This window comes from Pelecanus crispus, chromosome 1, assembly GCF_030463565.1.
Source record: "Pelecanus crispus isolate bPelCri1 chromosome 1, bPelCri1.pri, whole genome shotgun sequence".
Taxonomy (NCBI): domain Eukaryota; kingdom Metazoa; phylum Chordata; class Aves; order Pelecaniformes; family Pelecanidae; genus Pelecanus; species Pelecanus crispus.
Genome location: NC_134643.1, coordinates 139246259 through 139270664, shown reverse-complemented (window position 1 = coordinate 139270664; position 24406 = coordinate 139246259). Strand labels below are relative to the sequence as shown.

At 44.4% G+C, this 24406-nt stretch overlaps 2 protein-coding genes across 3 annotated transcripts in view; both read right to left on the bottom strand.

Annotated features, from left to right (window-relative positions):
- MAP3K15 (mitogen-activated protein kinase kinase kinase 15) overlaps window positions 1–624 on the bottom strand; it is a 91371-nt gene extending 90747 nt beyond the window's left edge. Inside the window, exon 1 of the mRNA XM_075715204.1 lies at window positions 291–624. Coding sequence (XP_075571319.1) covers window positions 291–624 — 334 coding nt within the window. The remainder of the gene's footprint in view (window positions 1–290) is intronic.
- A 15563-nt stretch (window positions 625–16187) lies between these two features.
- The window catches only part of SH3KBP1 (SH3 domain containing kinase binding protein 1), a 208124-nt gene continuing 199905 nt past the window's right edge, over window positions 16188–24406 (bottom strand). For both annotated transcript variants that reach the window (XM_075709586.1, XM_075709582.1), the window contains 5 exons: window positions 24204–24313; window positions 22722–22847; window positions 20023–20294; window positions 18514–18577; window positions 16188–16540 (listed from right to left, as the gene is read on the bottom strand). In XM_075709586.1, the coding sequence (XP_075565701.1) occupies window positions 16499–16540; window positions 18514–18577; window positions 20023–20294; window positions 22722–22847; window positions 24204–24313 (614 nt within the window). In that variant the 3' untranslated portion in view covers window positions 16188–16498. The remainder of the gene's footprint in view (window positions 16541–18513; window positions 18578–20022; window positions 20295–22721; window positions 22848–24203; window positions 24314–24406) is intronic.

Below are 24406 nucleotides of genomic sequence, written 5' to 3'. Positions count from 1 at the left end.
TCTCACACCTCCTCCTCCACGTGCAGGACACTCCTGAAGACCGAGCTCTTGCTCCCATTACACACGAGGTTCTCCTCGCAGCCATTTTTCTGTCTCCACACCCCTTCTCAAGACACCCCCCCCAGTCACACATTTGCCCCCGTTCCCCTCTTCTCCGGCCTCCCCGGCACCACCACGGAGCCTTCCCCAGCCCGGCCAGCCGTGACCCCACACAACCCGGGAAGGTGGCACAGGGCAGGGACGAGCCTGAGCCCCCGCCCCGCGGCCCCGCCTCAGCCCAGCCTGCTCACCCGCGTCGTAGAAGGCGTCCAGCACCGCCGTCTCCCCGAAGTCCAGCTCCCCGAAGTTGACCGTGCCGAGCTGGGCCCCCTCGGCTTCGCAGGCCCGCAGCAGGCACTGCAGCGCCCCGGCCTCGGGGCTCCGCGCCCCGGCGCCCGCCTTGGGCGGGTCGTTCAGCACGTACACGGCCCGCAGGCAGCGCGGCCGCGGGGCTGCCGCGCCGACCTCCGCCACCTCCCCGCCGCCCCCCACCGCCGCCTCAGCCGGGCCGGCGGCCGGCAGCTCCGGCTCCGCGCAGGGGTGCGCCGGCTCCGCCGCCGCGCTGCCGCCCGCGGGGTTCTCCATAGCGGCGTCGTGGGCTGAGGGGAGCCGGTGGCTGCCGGCAGGTGCTCAGGCGGGGCCGCCCTCCATCGCAAACAGCTGGGCAAACTCCGGCGGCGCAGGGTGAGGCGGCTCCCTCCCTCCTCCCTCCCTCCTCCCTCCCTCAGCGCAGCCCTTCCGCCCGCCCTTCTCCCCTCGCCTCCGCCGCTGGGCGCCGCGGCCGGGCGGGCACCGGGAGGAGGGTGGGGCGAGGTGAAGGCGGCCGGCGCGGAGCGGAGCGGAGCTCGGCGCCGCCCTCCCCGGACGGGACAGCCCGGGGGAGCCGCACAGCGCGGCGCGGAGCCCGGCTCCCCCCACCCCGGCGGCACAGGCGGACAGCCCGCCGTGCCTTCCCGGGACAAACGCCCCGCTTCCCTCCGCGACCAAAGCGGGACTGAGGGGGAGGTGGCACCGTCGGGGCGACCGCGCCTCGTTTATTACTTCTCTTCCCCGCCCCTCTCCGTGCGAGCAGCACCTCCGCGCACCGCCCGCGGCTCCGCTCTCCCTGCCGCGGCTGTCGTTACTCCTTGACACGGCGGCACCGTGCGCCCCGCTCGGGTTCCCCCGAGGGTGACAGGGGTTAGGTCGAGGCGAGCGGCCCGCAGCAGGGAACCCGCCCCTGGGGCCGCCACCGTCGTCCCCCCGTCCCCCCCCCCGCCCCGGGCTGCCGGCGGGGGCCCTTCCCGCTCCCCCGCCCCGCGCGCGCGGCCGTTGGGAGCCGTTTACCCGCCGTCCTCCCTGAGGGGCCGGCTCGGCCCCGGCCGGGCTTCCCGCCGCCGCCCCGGCTGCCCCTCACAAGCCGGGGGTCTCTCCGCTCTCGGCGTCTTGGATCCGCCCTGTTTCTTAAGAAGCAAAGGCAACTGCTGCTGCTTTTTCTTCCCTCGACTCGCTCTATCACAGCTTTTCCCCCGCTGGTTCGTCTTTCTGTTACTGTTTAAACGACTTTGACCACAGACAAACTGTATCAGAAGTTTGGATGATCGCTCATCCTTCAGTTTCTTTTCTTTTCTCTAAAATCTCCCACCATCACGGTAAAATCGGCTCCCAGAAACTCTGTGGCAACTCCTGGCTTCCTTATAAGAACAAAATTAATTTTGAGCATCCCATTTACTAACACATTTTTCTTGTTAGCTAAACTGACGACGGCAGCCTCAGCTTTGGCACCACTGCTGGGCGATTTGCTGGTTTATGCGGCAAGAGAAGGCAAAAGGCAGGCTGTGTGTGGATAACTTTGTATCTTGGCCTTGTACCGCAGTTGTCAAAAGGACACCGATACACCCTACCACGACCACTGCCCAGCAGTCATCGAAGGAACAGTGGAAAACTGCAGTCCTCAAGCAAATTTGTATTTGAAGTAGTAAACCTGTCTGGAAAGCTTCATCTCATTTTTCACTCACTGTGACAGAAGAGGTTTTAAACAAACAGCGTCTTCACCTTCTGCTGCAGCGTGGCTTGTTGTGGCTATCAGAGGCTAATATTTTTACCATGTGCTGTAACACAACAAAAGGAACAACCAAAGACTTGCAGCACGGTATTTGCCTCTTCAGGCATCTGGCACCATGGTTTGGTGACCGTAATAAGAATTGCAGTAGACAGTCTTCCTGAGAAATACTCCAACGTGAGGATAGCATAGCGCCGTGCAGGGTTCATGTTTGCTTAGTGGCTCGTAAAGATTTTAGAGAGAATCTGGAGAAATAATTTAAGAGGCAAACCTGTTTCTCATTTTGGAGACTTTGGGGCAAATAAACTGTTGGATCTGGTCCAGAGGTTGGGGGGTGTGTGTGCTTTTTTGACAAAAGCACTAGTGCGTGAGACTTTGGAGGACTGATACACCATGGCCACCAGAGATCCCACTCATTCCTGGCAGCTTTTCTCTTTAGGCAAGAGCAAGCCTTTTTATATGACAACTCTAACTCTATTTGCCTTGATCCAGTAATGCACCGATTAGCTGATGTAACAGGAGAAAAATCTAAATCCGCATTTAGAAGATACTCGGTGTGCACATCGAAGCCTTTGACCAACACAAAGCACTAGCACATATGTTTATGATCCTCCCCAATACAAATCCCACTTTGTATTTCTTGCATTATAAGAAAGTTTGGTTGAACGGCTGGTATTGAAATGAAAAATACAGTACTAGCAAAGTTAAGGGATTATTTGCACAGGAAAGCATTTATCTTACTCAAGAACATTCTTGGGCTTTCAGCAACTAATATGAAAAAAACAAATTGCAATTTAAAGGGTTCAGAACAACAGATACATGGTGAGGTGCTTTCTGTAATCGTGAAAATTGTTGAAGCGTAAATTTAGAACAAATATGTAGGCTGGAATTGCTCGGTGGGATGCCACTGAGACATAATAAATAAGCCTTTTCTGCCTTCTAGAGATTATCAAAATCTGGTTTGTTGTAGTTCTAATATATGTCTTTGGGTTTCATTTTGCAGTTTTCAACATTTGGTACTGTTTTAAATTGCTTGCTGAGAGGCCTGTCTCTTGGTCTTCAAACAGTGACAGTCTCTCTTAGTAGATACTTTATGTGAATATAATTAAGAAAATGATATTTTCCCCTTTTCTTAATTATATTTACTCATCTTCCAAACAGTATCCGTACTATTCCTTGGGCATTTTTCCTAACAAGCCGCCACATTCTGAATATCCGTTTTCAGTAGTTTAACCTGGTGCAATTTGTTCCAAGTTCACAGGCTTTTTTTTTTTTTTTTTTTTTTTTAAATCTAGAAACAAGGAGTATTTTTAAAGGAAGAAGCTTCATTTTATATACTACAATTGAGTCCTCAGAAACTGTGGTTCAGTGCTGGTATGCCTGATATTTCCACCAAGCAACAGTATCTTCAGATCTTGCAAGTCACCCAAGTGAGAATAAATGGGAGATTCAGGTTTGGGGATATTTGAACTGTTTCTGTGCAAACCAAAAAATGTTAAATCTAGAAGAAAAATGGTAAGTCATGCAACACTTTTTCCTCTTTTGGAAACGTGGTCCAGTAACAAGGCTGTAAAAAGAGCTACTCTGCCCCCCAGGGTCACCTTTTCAGAGGTCCAGGCCAGAAGCGAAGACTCAGCTTTCGTACACCTTTCCAAGACCTTTTGCCTTTGCACAGAACCCAGCCTAGCAAAACTGAGCATAAACCTGAGAAGTCAACGTTCGCTCTTACACAGTAATGTAAAGATGATGCCTCCATTTTCTCAGGCAGTGCTTTGCACCTATCAAATCCACTTAGCACAGAATATTTATTACCACTTAGACACCAGGAGCAATATGTTCGCTGCAATTCACAAAGACAGCAAGTGCTCCAAAGAAAAGAGATGTCCTTGAAACTGCCTTTTTTTTTTTTTTTTTTTTTTTCCATTTTGCAAATCCCTGAGGAGCAGTTGTTTCTCTAGACATAACTGGGTTAATGGGGAGCGAGTGCTTCCTTTTTTTCCCAGGGCTACAAACTTACAGTTCAAACTGTGAGCTGTAAATTTATGTGAAGCTTGACTCTGCAGGCAGACGTGCCACCTTTTCCCCTGATGCATATATAGCTACAGCATACCTTAACTTCCCTTTTTTAAAGAAAACACACACTAGAACTGGTGGCATAAATGTCAGGCTGCAATTTCATTGCACTCTAACAGTTTCGGCTACAAAAAGGGCTCCTCCCATTTTACCCCAGCTCAGGGAAAGCCAAGATCTCTTGTTTCAGGTAAGCACCAAGTAAACCAGAAGACACCCATATCCATGGGGAACCTGCAGATCTGAGCTGTTATTCCAAAACACAAACCCACCCACCCATGCCCTGGCAGCCTTTCCTGAAGACTGCCCGCCAGCGCAGTATCCCGGGCGTCCATCACATCCCGGGCACCTCCTGGTGCAGAGGTGCCCAGGAGTCCGTCCCCTTGGCAGTGACCAGGGTGCATCCTCTCCCACGACCGCGTCTCCCTCTTGCCCTTGCATCCCAGGCGGAGAGCCCACAGCTGGGGCCGGGCGGCAGCGTCCTGTACAGGCTCCTACAAGAAGCACTGCCAGGGCGACAGCCACCTCGCACGGACACACATCCAGAAAGCCTACAGAAAACTCTGTATCCTTGATGTGAGAAATTTTTATGTATTGTGATGATCAGGCACTAGGGAAAATATTTTGAGGTCCGAATTCTTTCCTGGCAAGCCACTGCAAGAACCTTCCACAAGATCATGCAATTTGTGGTGTTTAAACTATTCCAAGCAAACACTTTGTTAAGGGACTTTTTGGTATCACTGTTACCAGAGTGCTACCCCACTTATTGTCATTCTCAGTGAGCAGGTCTCCAGGAAACCATACAGATGCTGCTGTCCTGTGGATGAGGAGGAAAATGGTTAATTTCTTTACTGAACAGGAAGACGAGATTTTTTTTGTTGTTTTTTTTAAATATACATCCAGACAAAAGATGGTTTCTTTCTCGAGGTCATTATGTAGAATACTTTACTAGAGTTTAAATGAAGTGCTGTGAATTCTCCCTAAGAAGTCTAATAAACTGCTTGGTTTTTGTCAAAAGTCAGATTCAAAATATTAACTCTGTACAACGGAAGCTAAGCAACGCAGATAATTCTTGAAGAAACCCTTCATGAAGAGGCCTCAAAACGCTACAAGCTTTAAAAGCTGACTTGCAGCAAAGCACACCTGTTTTGCAAGAGGAAACTTGGGTGCCTCAGAGTGATGTGAAGTCAAAACACCTCAGCCACCAAACCAGCATTGGAACTGGGTTCAGAGATCTCAGGGATTCCTCTCGCTTTTCTTTCACTGGAGAGCGTGAGGCCTCACAAGCTCCTTTGACCTACTGACAAAGAATGAAGGCAAGGAAAATGACTGCTGCGTCAAAGAATACAACCCCTAGTACAGCTTTCTATTCAGATCCACTTTTTTGCACAGGGAGGCATGTTGCACACAGCATCTGCTCGTCACCGCCCCTTGCAAATGAAGGACAGAGTGACATCTTGTATGAAATACAAGGTTAGTCAAAGGGTGACCTTTCTCTTCCTTTCCTCTCCGCCTGCCTTGCAGAATGATAATTTTATACATACGCCCTGTGTGCTCACAAGTACGCAGCGCAAAATGGAATCAATTTCAAAATTGGCTTTGATTCCAAATTCCTCATCTCCTTTAGCTTTCAGCACATCCGGCACTCTAATCAAAAGTTCTTGCCTTTGGGTTTTGAGTAGTTATAGAACAAGTCTTTGGGAGCATGAATGATTAAGGAGCGCAGGCTAGCAGTGAAGAAATTATGCAGATTTTCTCAATAGATTCCACAAAGCCAGAATTTCACTTATAGGTGACTGTGTGCATTTGAAATAATAATAATAAAAAAAACCCCAAATCACAAACGAACAACCCACCACTAAATATAGTAGCAAAGAGAGGGATTAAAAAAAAAAAAAAAACAAAACCAACCTTTCCTGAATCTCTATTGATGCAGGGAGCTCACACTTTCTATATGGCTGATAGTTGGCATTATTTACATTATTTCTCTCTATCAGACAGCTAGATCAGATCAATTATGCAAGACTCAGACATGTGCATTTTTAAAGTCTGGTTAAAAACTTTGTTCTGATTTAAGTATCTGTGGCTGTCCGGCCTTCCTCACTCAGTTCAGGAACTGAGGAGCAAAGACCCAGCTTAGAGCTAAAAGTTAACTCAAGTTCTCCAAAATATAATCTTTAATTGATTAGTCAAACAGAAAATCACTTATCTCCAGTTTTCAACACATTTCAAATAACTTCTAGTTTATACTTCAGATGGGAGCAAACCAAACCAGGCCCCCATGCAGAAAGACCTCCCTTAGACCCTGAAATTTCTGAACCCCCACTAAGATGCCTAATGCTAGAGAAAACCTCAAGAAAACTCTGGAAAGAAAAAAAACTTTTATAGTTTTATATATATATCTCTCTCTATATATATCTGACTGTCTATATCATTCTGATTTTTAGCATTCAAGTACTAGATATTAATACTTTAACAATATCAGCCCTAGATTTCTTCACTCGTACAGCGTCTTGACATGATGAATACTTGCTCTTCTGCAGTCCTAAACCTAAGAGATTGCACCTTGTGTTAGGTGTCTCCAATTCAGCAGGTCCTAGGGGTGAGAAATACACATTTCCTTGAGGAATAACAAGCAACTTCAAGAGGTCTGGTTTAAAATGTTTGCACAGTAAGAAGATTAAATATTCTTACTGGGCCTGATTAAGTTTCCTGTTTTCACCTTGATCAAAGTATCTTTGACTTCTTTATGTGTCATGGCTCGGTGCTTTCATTGCAGTTGCTCTAACACACGGTTTTAAGACAAGACAAGATTCTCACTTTTAGCCTTTCTCAAGTTATTTCTCACTGAAGAAATATTTGTAATAAAGGCCACCTGAGTATTCACGTTTATTCCAGTTAAACAGGCTTGTTCTGTCTACTGATTAACAAAAGCCCAGCAAAATCGTGACTGTGGCAGGGAACACAACATGGTTATGCATACATATTATACAAACAATGGAGAGGACTGGAATACATGGTTCATTGTTGTTGACATTCAGGTGATTTTTATATTGCTGTAGACGCCAGATACACGAGGATACGTGACACTTAGAAGCTTAGCAGAAGCAAAGCTGTCAATGTTGCTTAAAAGGATTTTAAGTATCTCTTGGTATTACAACAGTTGGGACTGTGAAAGGTAAAGGAATCCTGAAGAGGCAAGAATTGCTTCAAAGTGACAAATAAAAACCCCTCATCTGTTATGTCAATACTTGCTGTTATAATAGGTACTAATGAAAACTTCATATATTTAGGCAAATATGGAAATTTTGTACAACTTCAGTAAGAATCCTTAAATTGCACCCACATTTTCTTATTGTTAAGGCAGTCAAGAAATTGCAACATTTATTAAATACTAGCTCAATATGTGAAGAACGAAGTCTACCAATGTCCAAAATAGGGTCTTTTTTTTAAAAAAAAAATCAATAAGTAATTCACATTCATGAACTAACAGTGTTAAAAGTTATGGGAGAAGCAGGTAATAATTGGTAGGAGCACAGCTAAGGTATCTAGTGAGCCAGAAAGCAACATTAGCTTTTCTCAAAGCCTCTGGCAACTGTTTTCTCTGCTTGCATGATGCCCTTGCTTTGTAAGTGTGAGGTCATTAGCATTGGGTCTGATTTTAATATTTGAGTTAGGCTAGGTGCAGTTCTCAGTACTTTTAATGATGGGACCTGAACGTACATAACACTTACTGCGCACCAGTGTACAACTGGTCCTGAAGCTCTCCTGGTTACACAGTGAGGCAAGATGCACTGCCAGACACTTCGTGTTCTCCGATTTGTCAACTTGTATGGCATTTATTCTTCGCTAGAGTGGTGTCACATGCTCAAGGCTATTAAAGTCACTGCCAAATAACACGTCACTCTTGTACAGTTAGAAAATTCTATGGCCAGATACGTTGTCACTCAAATACAGTACCTTTTCAGACATTCATCTGCCGGCATGATAGGAATCATTCCAGAAAAGTTTTATAATGCTATAAGTGAGACCTTCAGCCCATCGTTGTGTCAAATCACATTTCTGTCAAAGTACCAAAGAGTTTCTTCCTGCACTTTGCAATGAAAAACAAGTTAAATAATAACTCGCTTCCTGTTCAAATCCAAGACACCTAGAAAGCACTGAGGAATGCTTTCCTGACCTTTGCACAGGAAACAATACATGCTTTGCTAATAGCCTTGTAATAGAAACATCTACCTCTTCTTTTGATTTGGGAAATTCCAAATAACAGCTATTTGAAGAAAACACTTGAACTGATGATGGCAGTAAGATTTCCAGAAGCAGTAGTAAAAGGTAATCCTTTTTCTTACCTGACAGCCTTGTTTTCTCTAGAAGTTTAAATCCAGTTGGAAAACCATGAACGATTCCAGCATTGCCCTGGGGTGTTCTTAGCTAATCACACAGCAACAAAGCAGCAAAATATAAGGTTATTACTTTGGTACACACATGCATCTAAGACAAATGTCAGATGCCCTTTCTTACAAAACAGAGTATCTGTATCTTTCTGTAAAGGCTTTGACATGGTCCCTCACAACATCCTTCTCTCTAAATTGGGGAAATATGGGTTTGATGGGTGGACTGTTCAGTGGATAAGGAATTGGCTGGATGGTCACATCCAGAGGGTGGTGGTCAATGGCTCGATGTCCACATGGAGAGCAGTGACAAGTGGTGCCCCTCAGGAGTCCGTACTGGGACCGGTGCTGTTTAACATCTTCAGCAATGACATAGACAGTGGGATCAAGTGCACCCTCAGCAAGTTTGCAGGTGACACCAAGCTGAGTGGTGCTGTTGACATGCCAGGAGGACGAGATGTCATCCAGAGGGACCTGGACAAGCTGGAGAGGTGGGCCTGTGTGAACCTCATGAGGTTCAACAAGGCCAAGGGCAAGGTCCTGCACCTGGGACAGGGCAACCCCCAATATCAATACAGGCTGGGGGATGAAGGGATTGAGAGCAGCCCTGTGGAGGAGGACTTGGGGGTACTGGTGGATGAAAAGCTGGATGTGAGCCGGCAATGTGCGCTTGTAGCCCAGAAAGCCAACCGTATCCTGGGCTGCATCAGAAGCAGCGTGGCCAGCAGGTCGAGGGAGGTGATTCTGCCCCTCTGCTCCGCTCTGGTGAGACCCCACCTGGAGCACTGCGTCCAGCTCTGGAGCCCTCAGCACAAGAAAGACATGGACCTGCTGGAGCGGGTCCAGAGGAAGGCCACAAAAATGATCCGAGGGCTGGAGCACCTCTCCTATGAGGCCAGGCTGAGAGAGTTGGGGTTGTTCAGCCTGGAGAAGAGAAGGCTGCGAGGAGACCTTACTGCAGCCTTTCAGTGCTTAAAGGGGGCCTATAGGAAGGATGGGGAGAATCTTTTTAGCAAGGCCTGTTGTGACAGGACAAGGAGTAATGGATTTAAACTAAAGAAGAATAGATTTAGACTAGACATAAGAAAGAAATTTTTTACAATGAGGGTGGTGAAGCAGTGGAACAGGTTGCCCAGAGAGGTGGTGGAGGCCCCATCCCTGGCAACATTCAGGGTCAGGCTGGACAGGGCTCTGAGCACCCTGATCTGGTTAAAGCTGTCCCTGCTCACTGCAGGGGGGTTGGGCTGGATGACCTCTAAAGGTCCCTTCCAACCCAAAGCATTCTGTGATTCTGATTCTATGATTCAATCGATCAATGAGCTGCAGATTTCCACATGGCACACACACACCACTGCAGCATGGAACCAACTTGTGGAGCATCCCATTTGCTTTCTGGTTTAACAGAGACACAGCAACATCTCAGTCCAGCCTGCAAAGAGATGGCAGCCAGAGCCTGCAAATGGCAACTAGCTTACCTGAGCTGCAGCATCAGCACCTTCACATGGGCAGAGGTGGTGGGCTGCATCCTTATGTGGGCAGCTCCCCTCCTGAGTGTCATAGCGGTGCTAGGACGTACGTTTCTGGAGCGGGAAGGTGTCAGATTCAAGACAAGAGGAGGTTTAGAGTCTGAGATTGCTGCTATTTATAACTATGCAGGCGAAGGCTGAGGAAGCATGAGGCCTGAGTCAGGGGACCTAGAAGGTGAGTGAAAATGTGAGTGGGAGAACTCAGGCTTACCCCAGACTTGCACCCAGCTGGAAAGCGAGGTGCTGCACCAGCCGGTGCATTGGTGACAGGTACCTGCTGCACTTGGGAGCTCTGAATCAGCACTTTGACTGAATCAGCCTCCTTGACATATCTCACTTAGTCCAAGTCCAGTATTGAAGCTCGTAGCCATTGCAGTAACACGCGGCATCCTTCTTGTGTTAGAGCTCCCCAAGCAGGGGTTACTGAGCTGTGCTTCTGAGGTGAACAGGTGCTTTGGGTCAGAGCACCAGAAATTTTCCGTTCACCTGAGATCAGTGACGCACGCCAGGCACGATGGCGTAATCACAGCACAAACATCCTGAACCTCTGGTGAGAGACTTGCCATCCATTAACGAACTAGCTTTCTCCAGCAAACACTGCTTTTGCTGGGGTCTAAAATTTATGTCATGTTTCCCCCTGCCTTGCGCTTTTATTTGCTAAATGGCTGCATCTGTGCTTCCAGCAGGGCTCAGTAAATTTGGCTCTTTGAATCCAGAGTAGCCAAATTATCTAGCGGCAGCAATTTCCATGCAGGTGCACCTACTTTTTTCTACTTATCCTTCCCTAGCTGTTCTGCTTTTTGGTGCTTTGTGCTAGGAGAAACAACATGGCACACAGATTGTGTGAACTGTGCTATCTCCTGCGCTTGTGCCCTTCGCCAAGAAAACCATCCCCGGAAGGGGGTAAACCCAGGGGATGGGTCACCCTGTAGCAGGGACAGCTGCCCAGCTTAATTTTCACTACCTCTAAGAAGAGCCCCAAAAGTGCTCTCAGAAAATCCCAAACTCTTTGTTGCTGTTATCCAAGGAAGTGAAGAGCAGCCTGAGGGGTCCCTTTGCGGAAGCACGTTTGCCGTTCCCTCACTGGGGTGAAGCACGCAGGGAAGAGCTTGTCGTACTGAGGAAAATGAGCTTCCACAGCAAATAAAAATGCCAGGTCTGGGTGCAGTGAAGTCAAGGGGTTTTACCAGAGAAAGTTTTGAAAACAGACACTCCTTTAATGTTCCAATATTCAGAATTGCTTGTGAAGCCTGGTCATTCTTATCTAATTTGCTTTGTTGTTCTAATTTTCAAGTTTTCTTCTCCAAGAGAAACAGCCTATTACAACTTTTAAGATTGTACTGATAAAAGCCAATTATGTTTTCCTGTGACTATCATGGTCTACATTCTCCAGTTGCTTTTCCTACATAAAAAAGGAGGAGAAGAGAGTTCGAAACCTACTTATCTGAGGGGCTGAGAGGGATTGGCAGGCCCTGCCTCCCTATTGTAACCTTTACAATGTGTCAGAACAATTATTCTTGTGGTTCTAGAGATTTGTCTAGAATTATAGCTAATTAACATGCTAAAATACACTAAGATAGCACTCCAGTTTGTAGGGTAACAATGTCGACAAAATTAATTTACATCTTAGATTTTTCATCCTACAGTGCTAATGCATTTAAATATTATTAAATTTCTGATACTTTTTTTTTTAAAATAAAAAAGGGACAAGAGCATTAAGCTATTCCGTTAGTTTAGCTGTTCGCACTCCAGACCCCCACGCTGCCTAACAGTGGGCCTGTGAGCACTGAAAGGGGAAACTCAGGGGCGTCGCTGGTTCACAAAAAGCCTGACTCTGGCAGCACCAAGAAAGTCTCTCAAGCATCTGTCCCTGAGGCTGCCAGTGGTTTACGCTAGCTACCTGTAAAAGTTCGTGCCTGCACAAGATTGGAAATCATCTTAATTAATGGAGCTAACAGCAAACAACCATGTGTTGAGTGGGTGCGATGACCTTCGTTACCTGAAAGACAGCGGAGGGGAGGGCGGCCCAGAGCTCTGGTGGGTGCCGAGGCCCCTCACCCCCGGCAGCGCGCACACAGCACCACAGCTTCCCGCGGACATTGAAAAAGCATCTTTTGCTTCCTCAGCTGCTCTATTCCAGAAGCGCTGGCACCCCCTCACCTTCAGGGCTGACGACCTAAGGAAGTTGGTTATTTTCCAAAGACGGGGAACGGCAGGAGCAGGGGGGCCGCGGCGGGAGGGCAGGAGGAGGGAAGCAGCTGCAGGAAGCAGGGAGTGAATGGGCTGGGGCGTACGCAACCAGCTGCTAATTCCTAGGCCAGCTCAAGAGTCAGCTGAGGCCAAAGGTGCCAAGCAAAATCTAATTTCTGGCTGAAGGGTATTAATAACCATGGATACAAGTACCCCATGTTTAGTGTGGGGAGTTCAGCTCCGCCCCCTCTGGCTCTTTGTAACCTACAGATCGCCCTGAACAGAAGTCAATGCCTGGAGGATCCTCTCCTCCCCAAAGCTATGGGAACCCCAGTTGCCCAGCAGCACTGCCACCCCCACACGGTCGGAAAGCCTCCTCAGTGCGGAAGTTGCAGAGTGGTTGGTTGTTTCTACTTTTAAGCAGTATTCCTGCCTGCCTTTTGAACCACAGCCCGCCTGTGTGAAAGGTAGCTTCTCTCTAACCAGCCTTTACACTTTCCTCATCCCTGTGCCTCTGTCCTGTTTCCAGCCCTGGGGTCCTTTCTTCAGAGGAGAAGCAGACGCCAGCGACCTCACACCTCTTCCCGCCCTTGCACCGCATCAGGGACTGCCGACCGGCCCTTCCCGCAGGTGGGAGCGCTGCTCATCACCCCCACCCCAGCTGTACTCTCTTTTCGGCTTCTGGCGCTTGGGTATTTGTGGGACCCACGAATTGCAGCGCCTCTGACCACAGCCTCCCCCCGCTCCCAAGGCAGATCCGCAGGACCATAAAAGCCCCAAACCAAGGCTAAAAGCGTGAGAGCTGTCAGCGCAGTTATGACCGCAACGTGGCACGGCCGAGGAACTCACAGGAACACCAGACATCTTTGCGCCACGGCAGCCCTGCAGCGGCGAATGTATTTTTGTGCCGGCACAGCCTCCACGCACGGGGCGCTGCGCAGAGGAGCTGGTAACGCCGCGGCCCCCGGGCAGCCACCCCTGCGGCGGGGCAGCCTGGTGCGGAGGGAGAGCCAGGGGAGAGCGGGGCCTGCTCACAGGTGAGTCAGCTCCACAAGATGATGAGTGAAATGATCCTGTAACTTCAGCAGGACATGAATTTCTGAGAGTGTTTCAGGGTGCTCTCTCCCCTCGCTTGCACAGGTGCAAATTTCAGTCCTGCCTGCCACAGAGTACGGCGCTCCTGTGGATGTTTCGCACACAAAGTAGCTCACAAAATTTACTCGGCAGCTGGCTGTCGTACACCTAGGAACCGAAATTTACTGCCTATAGTTGTGTTCAACCCTTTGACCTGTTAGCGTAACAGCAGATTCATCTAACCCTTCTGCTCATTTACAAATGGATTGCTAATAAGAAAAACACAGAAGATGAAAGTAACAGAACTTAATAAACACTTTGAATATTTACCACCTTATTTCCATGTAGAATTTTTTTAAGTGCTAAGTGTTATGATCTCACATGAAGCAATACATGCTCCTTTTAGAGTTGAAAAAAGAACATAAAAAGAACATAATCCTGTTTCCTTAGTAACCTAAAAATTTCCCAAATCAAGAATTTGAATATTACCATCCGAAGGCATGAGCCTGATGTTTCACACCTGACTTCTACACGTAAACAGAAGTCTGCCACAAGACCGGTGTGTGCGTATTAATGAAAAGCCATTTTACACAACTCTTCAAACAACAATATTTAATCATTTTCACATCAAAATCACTTTGTAGCTCACCAGCATTTTGTCTTTTTCTTTAAATATAAACCCAAACATTTTTAAAAGCAGCAGTTTATATCCACAGGTTTAATGCATAACTGATCCTCTTTAAAAAGGGAAAATCCATGTGTTATGTGAAATACTTTCTATTACTATAATGGAATGCAGCAAGAAGAGACTGTATTTCTACAAACTCTTCTCCAGAATAATCAACTTTCAAATCAAAGCATTTTCACAAAATCTCATTTAACTTTCTTTTACAAAACATGATATGTTGGACTTCTATACTTGGATTTATAAAATGAGAAGTTACCATCTCAACAGGAGAAAAAAAAAATGTAATCTGATATAAGGAAATTCTGTGCCAAATTCAGACTTTCATTTTGCAAAAAATGGAACATTTCTGAGATGTCTCTTATATTTCTGAGGTACAACTCAGGAAATGATGCTTTATTTACCACAGATACAATAGTTTATCTCTTTCCAGGGATGCAATTAGGAAGCCAGAGCTGTTCATTTCTGGATACATGTTGCAAATGTATGACTACAAACCCAAACAGAATTCTTATTCCTTATCCCTCATTTCCTCCTGTTCTCCTAACTCTGCTACTAACTTCACAAAAAACACAGAAGTAATCTAGAAATCTTTATTGCTGGAAGGCTATGGTGGGACTATCATTCTTTGTACAAAAATATTTTAATGGAGTTCTTTAGAAATGTTAATTAAGAGCATTTCAGTGAAATATTTTATTAGTGCTTCTGTTTGAGTACATTGAACAATGTATTGGGACTTTTAAAAAAAATTCTCAAGTTTCACTATCCAATCTTTCAGTCTCAGACACCACTGTTACAACAGAAGCAGATGCTATGGTAGAGGAAATCATCCCAACAGTGAGGTTCTGTATCGCCAGTTGAGACCCATAAAGCAAGATTCGGGTATGAGTGTGGATTTTATATACCTGTGCATATCAAAAAGATTACGGGAACTCTGCCAACCATGTGTGAACGTGACCAGCCAGCTGAACACTATGTCTCATCCAGCTCCTGGCAGGCAGGCTGGTTAGCTGTGATACAGGATTTGCTGGCTGGAGCCAGCCCTCGCATTTCATAAGATGACAAATAGATCCTTTGTGTGGGGTTTTTTTGTCACTCTGAAGCATCACCAATATCACTCACCCACTCACTCCGCACTTTTTAAAAATATCCGTTATTTAAACGCTTTGTATAAACTCAACAGAGACTGCTGACAAGGTATGAGATATTCTGTGGCTAGTATAGAACACATGAAACCACAAGCAGAAAAATGGGAGACCTGATTTTGAAAGGATGAAAGCAAACAGAGAAACTGAAAGAAATGAAGTAAGCATCAGGCTCAATAAAATGATGAAAAGAAAGTCTTGCTCTAAAAAAAGGACTATAAAGTGTACCAGTCCATAAGTGTACAACATTGTAGCGAACAATACCACGTAAACAGCAAATGAAACAATGTCACACGACAGAGAACCTTGTGCATGAAATAATACAACTTTTTATTCGCGTTTTATAGATTACCTTTATTTATTTTTCCTTTAATAATGCATATTCTGTTCACTCTGTGCAAAATTGGGGACAGAGGCGGGTGTTTAAATCATCTAATGAAAATCAAGCGGAGATGAACATTCAGGTTGAGGGAGAGGCCTATCAAAACCAGGAAAAGCTAAAAAGCCACAGCTGCTCAAGACAAAGCTGCTCTCAGCTGCGCCCTTTTGTCCTGCCACCTCGCACAAACCCGGCTCTACTGAGAGAGCAGCTGTACACTGAGAAGGTGACCTCCGCTGGACACCGGGGAGAGGAGTCATCATGGTAGCTACATTAGGGAGACCTGGCTTGCAACCGGCTCCCGTCAGTGTGTGGCAAAGAAAGGCACAAATCATTGCAAAGACCAGATTTCTGTCGGTGTGTCTCCTTCCTGCAAATACATTACTGCACACAACATAAGTTTAAATTGTAAGGGACTCGGGGACGTAAAACTGCATGTTTAACAGAACTTAAAACCATGACAAGAAAGTAGGCTGTTCTATCTCAAAGCAAAAATAATCCCTCCAGCCCCAACATTAACATTCATTCCTGGCTATATGCAGTACAAACATGTTAAAATCTGTGACAAAAGACAATTAAAAACCAAAAGTCAAAATCATAAAGCTTGTAAACAGATAATCTGAAATACACTTTATTTGTGGAAAAATATCATCAAAATAGTACCACTATGGACTAAACTGCCTGAGTTTTCATTTCACCTAGGATCTTGAAGTAGAGAGCCTTTAGCACAAGACGATCAATTTCAGTCACAACTAGTGCCGCACAGCACTGCTTCGGGTGGAAATTTTGTCCTCGTAGTTGGTATTTTTGTTGCGCTATCAAAAACTGTTGTGCTAATCCTCCAAATAAAGGGACGTTGAGGCAATTCTTAAATCATTTGGCACAAAGTTATTTTGGCTGGGGCATAAATTTGAGTCTCAGTCATGAAGAATAATGCAACATTCCACCTATCAAGTATTCACTTTGATTGAAGAGCTTTCTTTATGTCATTCACTTCCATCTGAAAACAAACAAACAAAGTATTTGTGATGAAATTAGATGCTTTACCACACGGAGGCACAGTTGGTCCTGCTTGAAAAGCACGTTCCATCTTGTCCACGGGTGTCGAGTATGGGTTTTATACTACTCTTATTTCCACAGATTTCACAAATTGAGGTGGCCTTCTCAGCTGCATAAGATGACCACTCACAGCTTCCTCCCCTGAGAGCTTGACAAGTATAGTCATTGAATGTACCACAAGACCTTTCAAACTCTTTAAATTACAACTTTCACAAGCCACACAGCTCGCTGCCAGGAATTACTGGCAGAATGAGCACTGTGTCCATGCACCAGCTGCTGCACTTACACCCAGCACAAGTAAACTGAACTGCTGACAGCGAGCACTGGTAGCTGAGGAGCAAAACCTCTCGTCTCTCTGCTGTAGGGATGGTTCTTGCTGTAGCGATGGCAGTTGCCTTCTACCCTCATCAAGCCTGCGTCCAGGCACCGTAAGGGCTCTGACAGATGTACAGCGTGTGGTAAAAGGATGCGGCTGAAACCATCATCAGCCCTAGTTGTACACTTGGCCCCTCTGACAGGCGCTGGAAACCCTGAGGCAGGGGTATTGGATTTATTCAAACACATCCGCAGTGTTCAAGTGCGCCAATCATCGAGGCAGTCTTCTTTAAAACGTGGACTGAGAGCTGTGCTACTTTATGACTATCGGAGCACTCTTAAAACTAAAGCAACTTTGGTTTGTTGAACTCCGATATTCATGTAAAGCTAACAATGCCACCTTGGCTAGCATCTGAACATTTACCAGTATAAGCAACATTTGAACTGGAGTAAAAGCATTCAGCTGTAAGATCATAATTTTAAAACCATCAATGCAGGTCTCTGTATAAAGATGCAACGCTATCCTTGGAAGTAGAATCCAGACCTCTGAATACTCTGGCCTGTTAGACTAAATCAATAACTGCTATTAAAAATGTTCAGTGATTTTATCTAAAAAATTTCAATTTTAGCTGAACATGAATTGTGTGTTACTAGAAGCCACACTCCTATGTGGTTGCACACATAAAGTCCTCTAGGCAGCCCCGGAACACAGACATTAATGGTCCCCAGTTCTGCAACCCTTTGCCACATTCCCAAGCATTTTACTGAGCAGGAGCAGCCCAGTGAAATTACAATTCTATTTTCTATCCCTAGGACAAAGAAAAAGTACAGTTGACCTATACCATAAAAATATAAAATATACTCAATACTAAACCACTTATCAAGTACATCACTCTCCAAAACCTGGAAAAGCAGTTTCAATGTCATTCCATGTCGAAGCAGCGCAGTCAATGATCCTAGCAAAGGCCCAGCTCCACCGCTCACCCAAGCAGGGCAGCGTGCCGCCTGGCAAATGACTAAGCCAGCACGACAACATCTAGAGCTAAGGTACTATACAAACTACGGTAGCAGTAACTGGGCTCTTCATCAGAGCACCTTCTTTTATACTGTTTAGGATGCTTTAGTCAAGACAACCTGAGCACAGTCTGTAAGGTAGACATAAAAATCTTGCTATATGAAATAATATTCCAAGCATATCAACACTAAGACAAGCCTAGTACAAAATATAAAGCTTTGGGAGAGAGCAAATAATTTAAAAAGACACGATTCCATTTGTGACAACATCAAGCCATTAAAGCTGAGACAAAAAAAATCTCATAGTTTGAAACCTATATTGTGTTTAACTTTTTTTTTTAAATTTGTCTACTTGTGCTGATAAATTTTTAGATAATTATCAGGCTTTTCAGTGTTTTTTCCAGTATTGCAACATATATGACACATATTGGCAACACTGTGAAGGGAACAGGTATATCCCTTTCAGAAACGTTAGTAGTTTTTGATTCACTGGAATCTAAATATCTTAGCAGAGTTTTATGTCCCATACCTGAGGCTAAATCAAACCTGCCAATACTTCCATAACATTAAAAATAATTTAAGTACCTGCAACCGTAGACGGATCTTCTTTTCTTCATCCAACTCAGACAGCAACTGTTTAATCTCTTTTCTGTTAAAAGAATGCGAAAAAAGTTTGGAATGGAAACGATTAAACTAATAAAATACAAAAGATCACCTCTTGAAGACATGTTTTCCCTGCTTCACTAGTCACCTTTTTTCTTCTGAACAACTAATTAAAGTCAGTATACTCTTGTATGCTATATGCTATACTACAGAGAAGTAAGACTCCCTATAAAGGGACAGTACGGTCCCCACCCCATATGGCTAATGAATAATACATTTCCTCCTAACAGCCCCGCGTCCCCAGCCTTTGCTCTGGACTAGCTGTATCAACACTGTATCAGCACCCAGTTGCCTTTTTTTCCATACAAAATGTAGATGGATTGGTTGTTGGTGGGTTATAGGAACTGATAACACAAATCCTGCCCGTGCTATCACATACTTAAGCCACTTAAAAAGCTGTTTATGCCAGCAACACAATGTAACCTTCAACTTCATTTATAAGACTTAACAATCCCAAATACGGATTTGCTGTCATCCTTCTTTGTCGGGAAGGGGAATATAGCTATAAGGAGCAGACACCTTCTCATGTTCCCACTGAGTGTCTCACCTTAAGACAGAAACCAGTAGGTGGAAGCAGCCCTTGCAAGAAGGGTGGGGGAGACCAGAGGAGCAGGGGTCAGCCTAAGAGGCAAAGCTGTGGGGCTCGCTGGCTAAATCCAGCTTGAACCGTGCCCTCCCGCATCCTCCCCCAGACTCCCCCCACGCCTCTGTTCCACCACGGACAGTCTCTGCACGCTGCTTTCCCTTTTTTTTTTCCTGCCTGGGCTACACACAACTGACAACATAAGTGAGGGTTTAGCTTCCAAAACATTAAATATTCTCAGGAATAGCAAAAGCTACACGCCAGCCCCAGTACCTCCTAAGAAATGAGCAGCTTCAAGAAAAAAAAGATGCCCAACACTGAAATAGTAAGATTCAGGGTCATAAACACAAAGGTCTTAAAATGTGCTAATCACAATTCAATTACTTCTTTTGTAATACAAGCTTCCTGGGAAAATGTGCTAACAGTCAAACAACAAATTGATTTAATAATTTTAGGAACTTGTAGTAATTGGTACTACACCTAGAACAAATGCACCCCTTATTAAGATCAATGCATATGAGTTCCCAAATAGTTACTGGCAAATTAAACAACACAAGAATGTTATTCACTGCTTATAGCTTGTAACTTAACTTTTTCAACACCCCATAAACATCTGCTTATGTCACAACACAGGAAAAAAAAAGCTGTTACAGATGGATAGTGCCAGTCTTTTTTCCTGAGCTTCTCACCCCTGAACGTGTTCTGTCAGGGAAGTAGACGAAAATCACTCATGAACATGAAGGCAAACTGTGCAGAGTAACATACATGAAGGCAAGCTCAAGAGGAAACTGCCACCACCATGCATGAATGGATGCATCCCAGCTACAGTTGTGATTTGCAGTGCTTACTTTTGCTGGTCTTTCATGGTTTCAATGATGGTTCTTAGCTCCTTAATTTGTGTTCTCAGCTCCTCCAGGGCAGTCTGACCTTGGCTCAAGTGCTCAGTCTTTGGCTTTCCTTCAGTACCAAACAGGGATGGGGAATTTGACCTGGGGCCTGTTGTTCCCATAGCAATTGAGTGAAATCCAGGTGATGGTGAAGGGGATAGTGATGGTTGTACATTACTGCCACTAGCCAAACCTCCTGGTTTTGGAGGCAAGGAAGTTTTATTATCAGACACCTGCAACAAAAAGAATAACATTTAATGTCTGGACAAAGCTTTATGAAAATCAGACCTCTAACAAATACGAAGTATTTTGCTGCTCTTCAGTAATGTTGAAAGTCCATAGTCAAACATGATCAAAGCATGACAAATACAATAATTAGACATTATCTTTGTACATGTACATCAGAGGGGCTCTAGTTGGGATGCAGAAGTTCAGACAGCTTCAGTAAGGCTTTACACAGTTGCTACAACCAGTCAGCAACAAGCGTTTCCAAGATCTCAGACCTAGCAGTGAAATGAACCAGGCAAAGATGCTCAGTGTTTCTCTCAGAAGTTTGTGAGAATGTACCAACAACCACGGACGTCTCCTGCAGAGCACAAAACTGCATGGCCAAGAATTCAAGCTGTATTTCTTTGCAGATTAAATTTATGGTTGTCAACTAACCACTGAAGGATTCTTCAACACCCAACGTTTTTTAAAAATTAAAAAATGTGTTACATGGTGGCCTTAGCATTACAAAGATAGCAAAATATTCCTTAAGCTTGATTGTTGGTATGATATAAAACCAAAATCCGATGACTTCAGAATGATAATATGTTAATAAGAAATAAATGTATTGTACTGTCCTCTGTTAACTGAAGCTTCTGTGCATCCCCATATCTACCAATGGCTCTTTATTCCTCCAGGAACTTAACAGAAAAACACAGCATTAACCTAGTTACCCTGGAACCATGTGGCTAGCTCAGAAGGATCCCATGCTTCTTGAATTGCAATCCAGTGCTCTACTTACTAGACAAGGTGTAGAAAAACTGAAGTCCACCTACCATACATGACCAGCTACTTCACTGCATACACAGAACAGTGTACAAGTACGGTTATCACAGTGGCAACTAGGGTGAGTCTTAATTAGTTATCATATTGTTATTTGGCAATGTTAATGTGCGCATTATACAACAGCTACCAGGAGTATCTGAAAATCTGGTTTGGCCAAGAGTAAGAAAAAGCACTAGGCAACCCTCCAACTCTATCTTTGGAAATGAGATACTGATGTTGAATGGCAAATAGGGTAAGAAATTGAGGGAAAAAAAATGGCATGGAAACAGAAAGAGACATTGTAAGTGAGGATTTGGGGACTGGGGCAGTGGCATTAGCTGGACAAAGTAACTGAGAGAAAAGTTAGCGGTCAGATGAAAATTAGGAGAAAGTGTGATGGGGAGGGAAGAGCAGGATCCACCGAGTTCTGCAAAAAACAGTCTTCCCTACCACATGAGTGTGACTGAGCACAGAACCTGTCCTGGGCAAGCACTGCATGAAAAGTGTTCTGCAGAAACAGTGTGACCATAGAAATAAAAATGGTGTTACAATCACAAGAAAGCTGAATCACTCCAGTGGCTTGAATGCTTGACTTCACAACCTTAACAATATTCTTTTAACATTTTATATATATGTGTGTGCATGTGTGAGTAATGTGTACGTATAAATAGATCTTTCATGGATAATAATCCTTATATCAGTAGATGCAAGCTTCTTTTGGACTGAAAAGAGACGTCAGGCTGACTTCAAACCTGAAGCAAGTGAGCAAGGCAGAACTGGAGTCATCCACACTGAACACCTTATTCCAGAGCTTAACTGGCTATCAACATTAAAGCCTCAAGCAGCTACTTTCTGATAGCAGTCACCTTGTTTTACAGGAACAACATGTATGTACATCCTTGGCACACCAGCACATAATTTACAAATGTTGGCTGAAGAGCTTTCCTTAATGCAAGTGCTCCCAGAAGAGGGAGCTATATAGCGAAACATTATCCTTATAACTTGATCACAGAAGTGCACGACTTCATCTTTCAAATACTTTTGTTACACTATTAGACTGTAATATTTGTATTATTAAACATATCCTTATGTACTAGAAAATAGCTCCAACCTCCAAAGCCTACATACTCCTGTAATATTTGATTATCCTATAGCTTTCTACCAATATACACTAAGAATGGCACAAGCCTATAAAATGAATACAATTATACCAGTATAAAAAGTGATTATACTTGCAAATTTAAATTCACATACTACTGGAGTTGATCAAAGAGTATTATTTTCTCTGTTCACAGACTCTTCTAACGTAAACTTAATTTACAGCTGCAAGAAAGGGCCTTTGTTTCTAAAATTTATTTCCCTAGCTTCTCTGATTCTGTGAAATGCATTTACACTAGAAGTATTTTTTCACAGTACAGTTATGGAGACATCTTAAGGGTGCAATTCACTTTAGACTTGCATTTCAAACACAGAACAATCTTTAGTAACCCTTACCATTTTAAGCTTCTTTAAAGGGCCAGTTGCCAGGTGATTGTTGAATCAAATTTTAAAAATAAATATTTGAATACTGTTTTCAAAAATGAAGGTGCATGTGATAAGGTTAAGCAGAGATATTCCAATTAACTTACTTGTGATATTGTAACAGTTCTTGATTTCCTTGACACGTCAATAGTTTTGTGTGTAATGGAAACATGTTCTTCCTTCTCTTCTTCAGGACTTGGTGAGTCAAAGAAATCGGGGCTTGAAAGGGATGACTACGTGGACAAACACACACACGCCAAGAGAGGAAAAAAAAAGCAGGTATTTTCATTGTACGAGAACTTAACAAAGGAAGAAGAAAAGCATTGGTGATGACTTTTTTATTTTTAGTTATCATTTTCAAAGTAACAATACTTAAAATCAGGACTCTCCCTCACTGCCCCCTCCTCCCATTTTTTACGTCTTGTTTTCAAGGCTAGAATGCTTTCAAAGCATTTATGAAATGAGATATACTTAAGAGTTGAATCCAACATTAATTTACAGCTTTGCATTGCACTATATCATAAGATGAAAGCACCTTCCTGTTTGCAAGAAGAGCTGTACCTCGCTTGGCTAGGACGCTGAGCACTGTGCAGTGGGGATGTCAGCTCTGCCACCTGGGCAGCTCTGCTATGGCTTTGCTCAGTGCAGGGCTCACTTTGCTGCTCTTCAGAGGACCCATGCTGCTGCCCGTGCACACTGCTGGCACTGCAGGGCTGCCTTGTGCACGGCCCCTTTGCAAAGGTGCAAACAGGGAAGGTTCTTTCCACCCTTGTTCCTTTCCCTGTGGATTTGACAGGGGAAGACTGACCTTTGCACTCGTCTTTTACATTCTGTATTTATGTACATAGTCAATTTTGAAAGCTTTCTTTTTTGTCCTATTAGTTGTACAACAATCCTTTTTGTTTCCCTCCACTTTGCTTTTCTTCAACAACACGAACATGGGTAACCATCAGTAGTTGCTCTCATTCCAATGTTCCAGAATGCAAAAAGCAAAGAAATGAACAAACCCCAAACCCCAAAGAAAAGGACACTGAAAAACTAAGCAGTGGTTTCCAAAGTATGGTTTATGAGACCAACTTGTCTAAAGATAATATTAGAGAGTGACATTTAAATCACGCTTATATTTACAATTGTGAGCTTAATGAGAAGAAACACATGGTGGCTCAAGGACAGCTGCTGAAGGCTGACAATGGTCTGTTTGTCCTCAAAATCTGGTAGAGTGTCCTAGAGAAACCAAGGGAAATGCTTCTTTTGGGAAAGCCTTTCAAAATCGTTAATACTTAGCACAAACAGGCTTATTCCAAAGATTTTTGTAAAGGATTCTTCTGGCCTCCATCACGGTTGGCAAGGAATACCTGGCAGCACCCAAATAAGGGGGTGCAAATCTTGCAAGGGAGGGAATGTTTTAAACATCAGTATTCAAAATACTGGCAGCCTTTTGACACTGATTTTCCTGAGCTGCATCTCTCTGCCTCACTGTACGTGTGAAGCAATGGCTCTGTAAACGTAGTAAAAACACTAGGGAACAGAAATAGGAGGGAAAAATATCAGAAAAAAATATTTTTAAAAGAAAAGGAAAATTAACTTACAGACGTGAGAGACTGGGAGGGTGGTCGCCTGCCAGTAGCTTTTGGTCTGGTTGTAGTTGGATGATTAAGCTTCTCAGCAATTGGTATTACAGAGTCAAAACCTTCCAAGTCTTAAAAATAAAATAGAATTGATTTGGTTTTCTGGCAATTGTCCTCAAAGGGAAAGAATCACAATTTTTTTCTAATTTCAAAGAAATCAAATC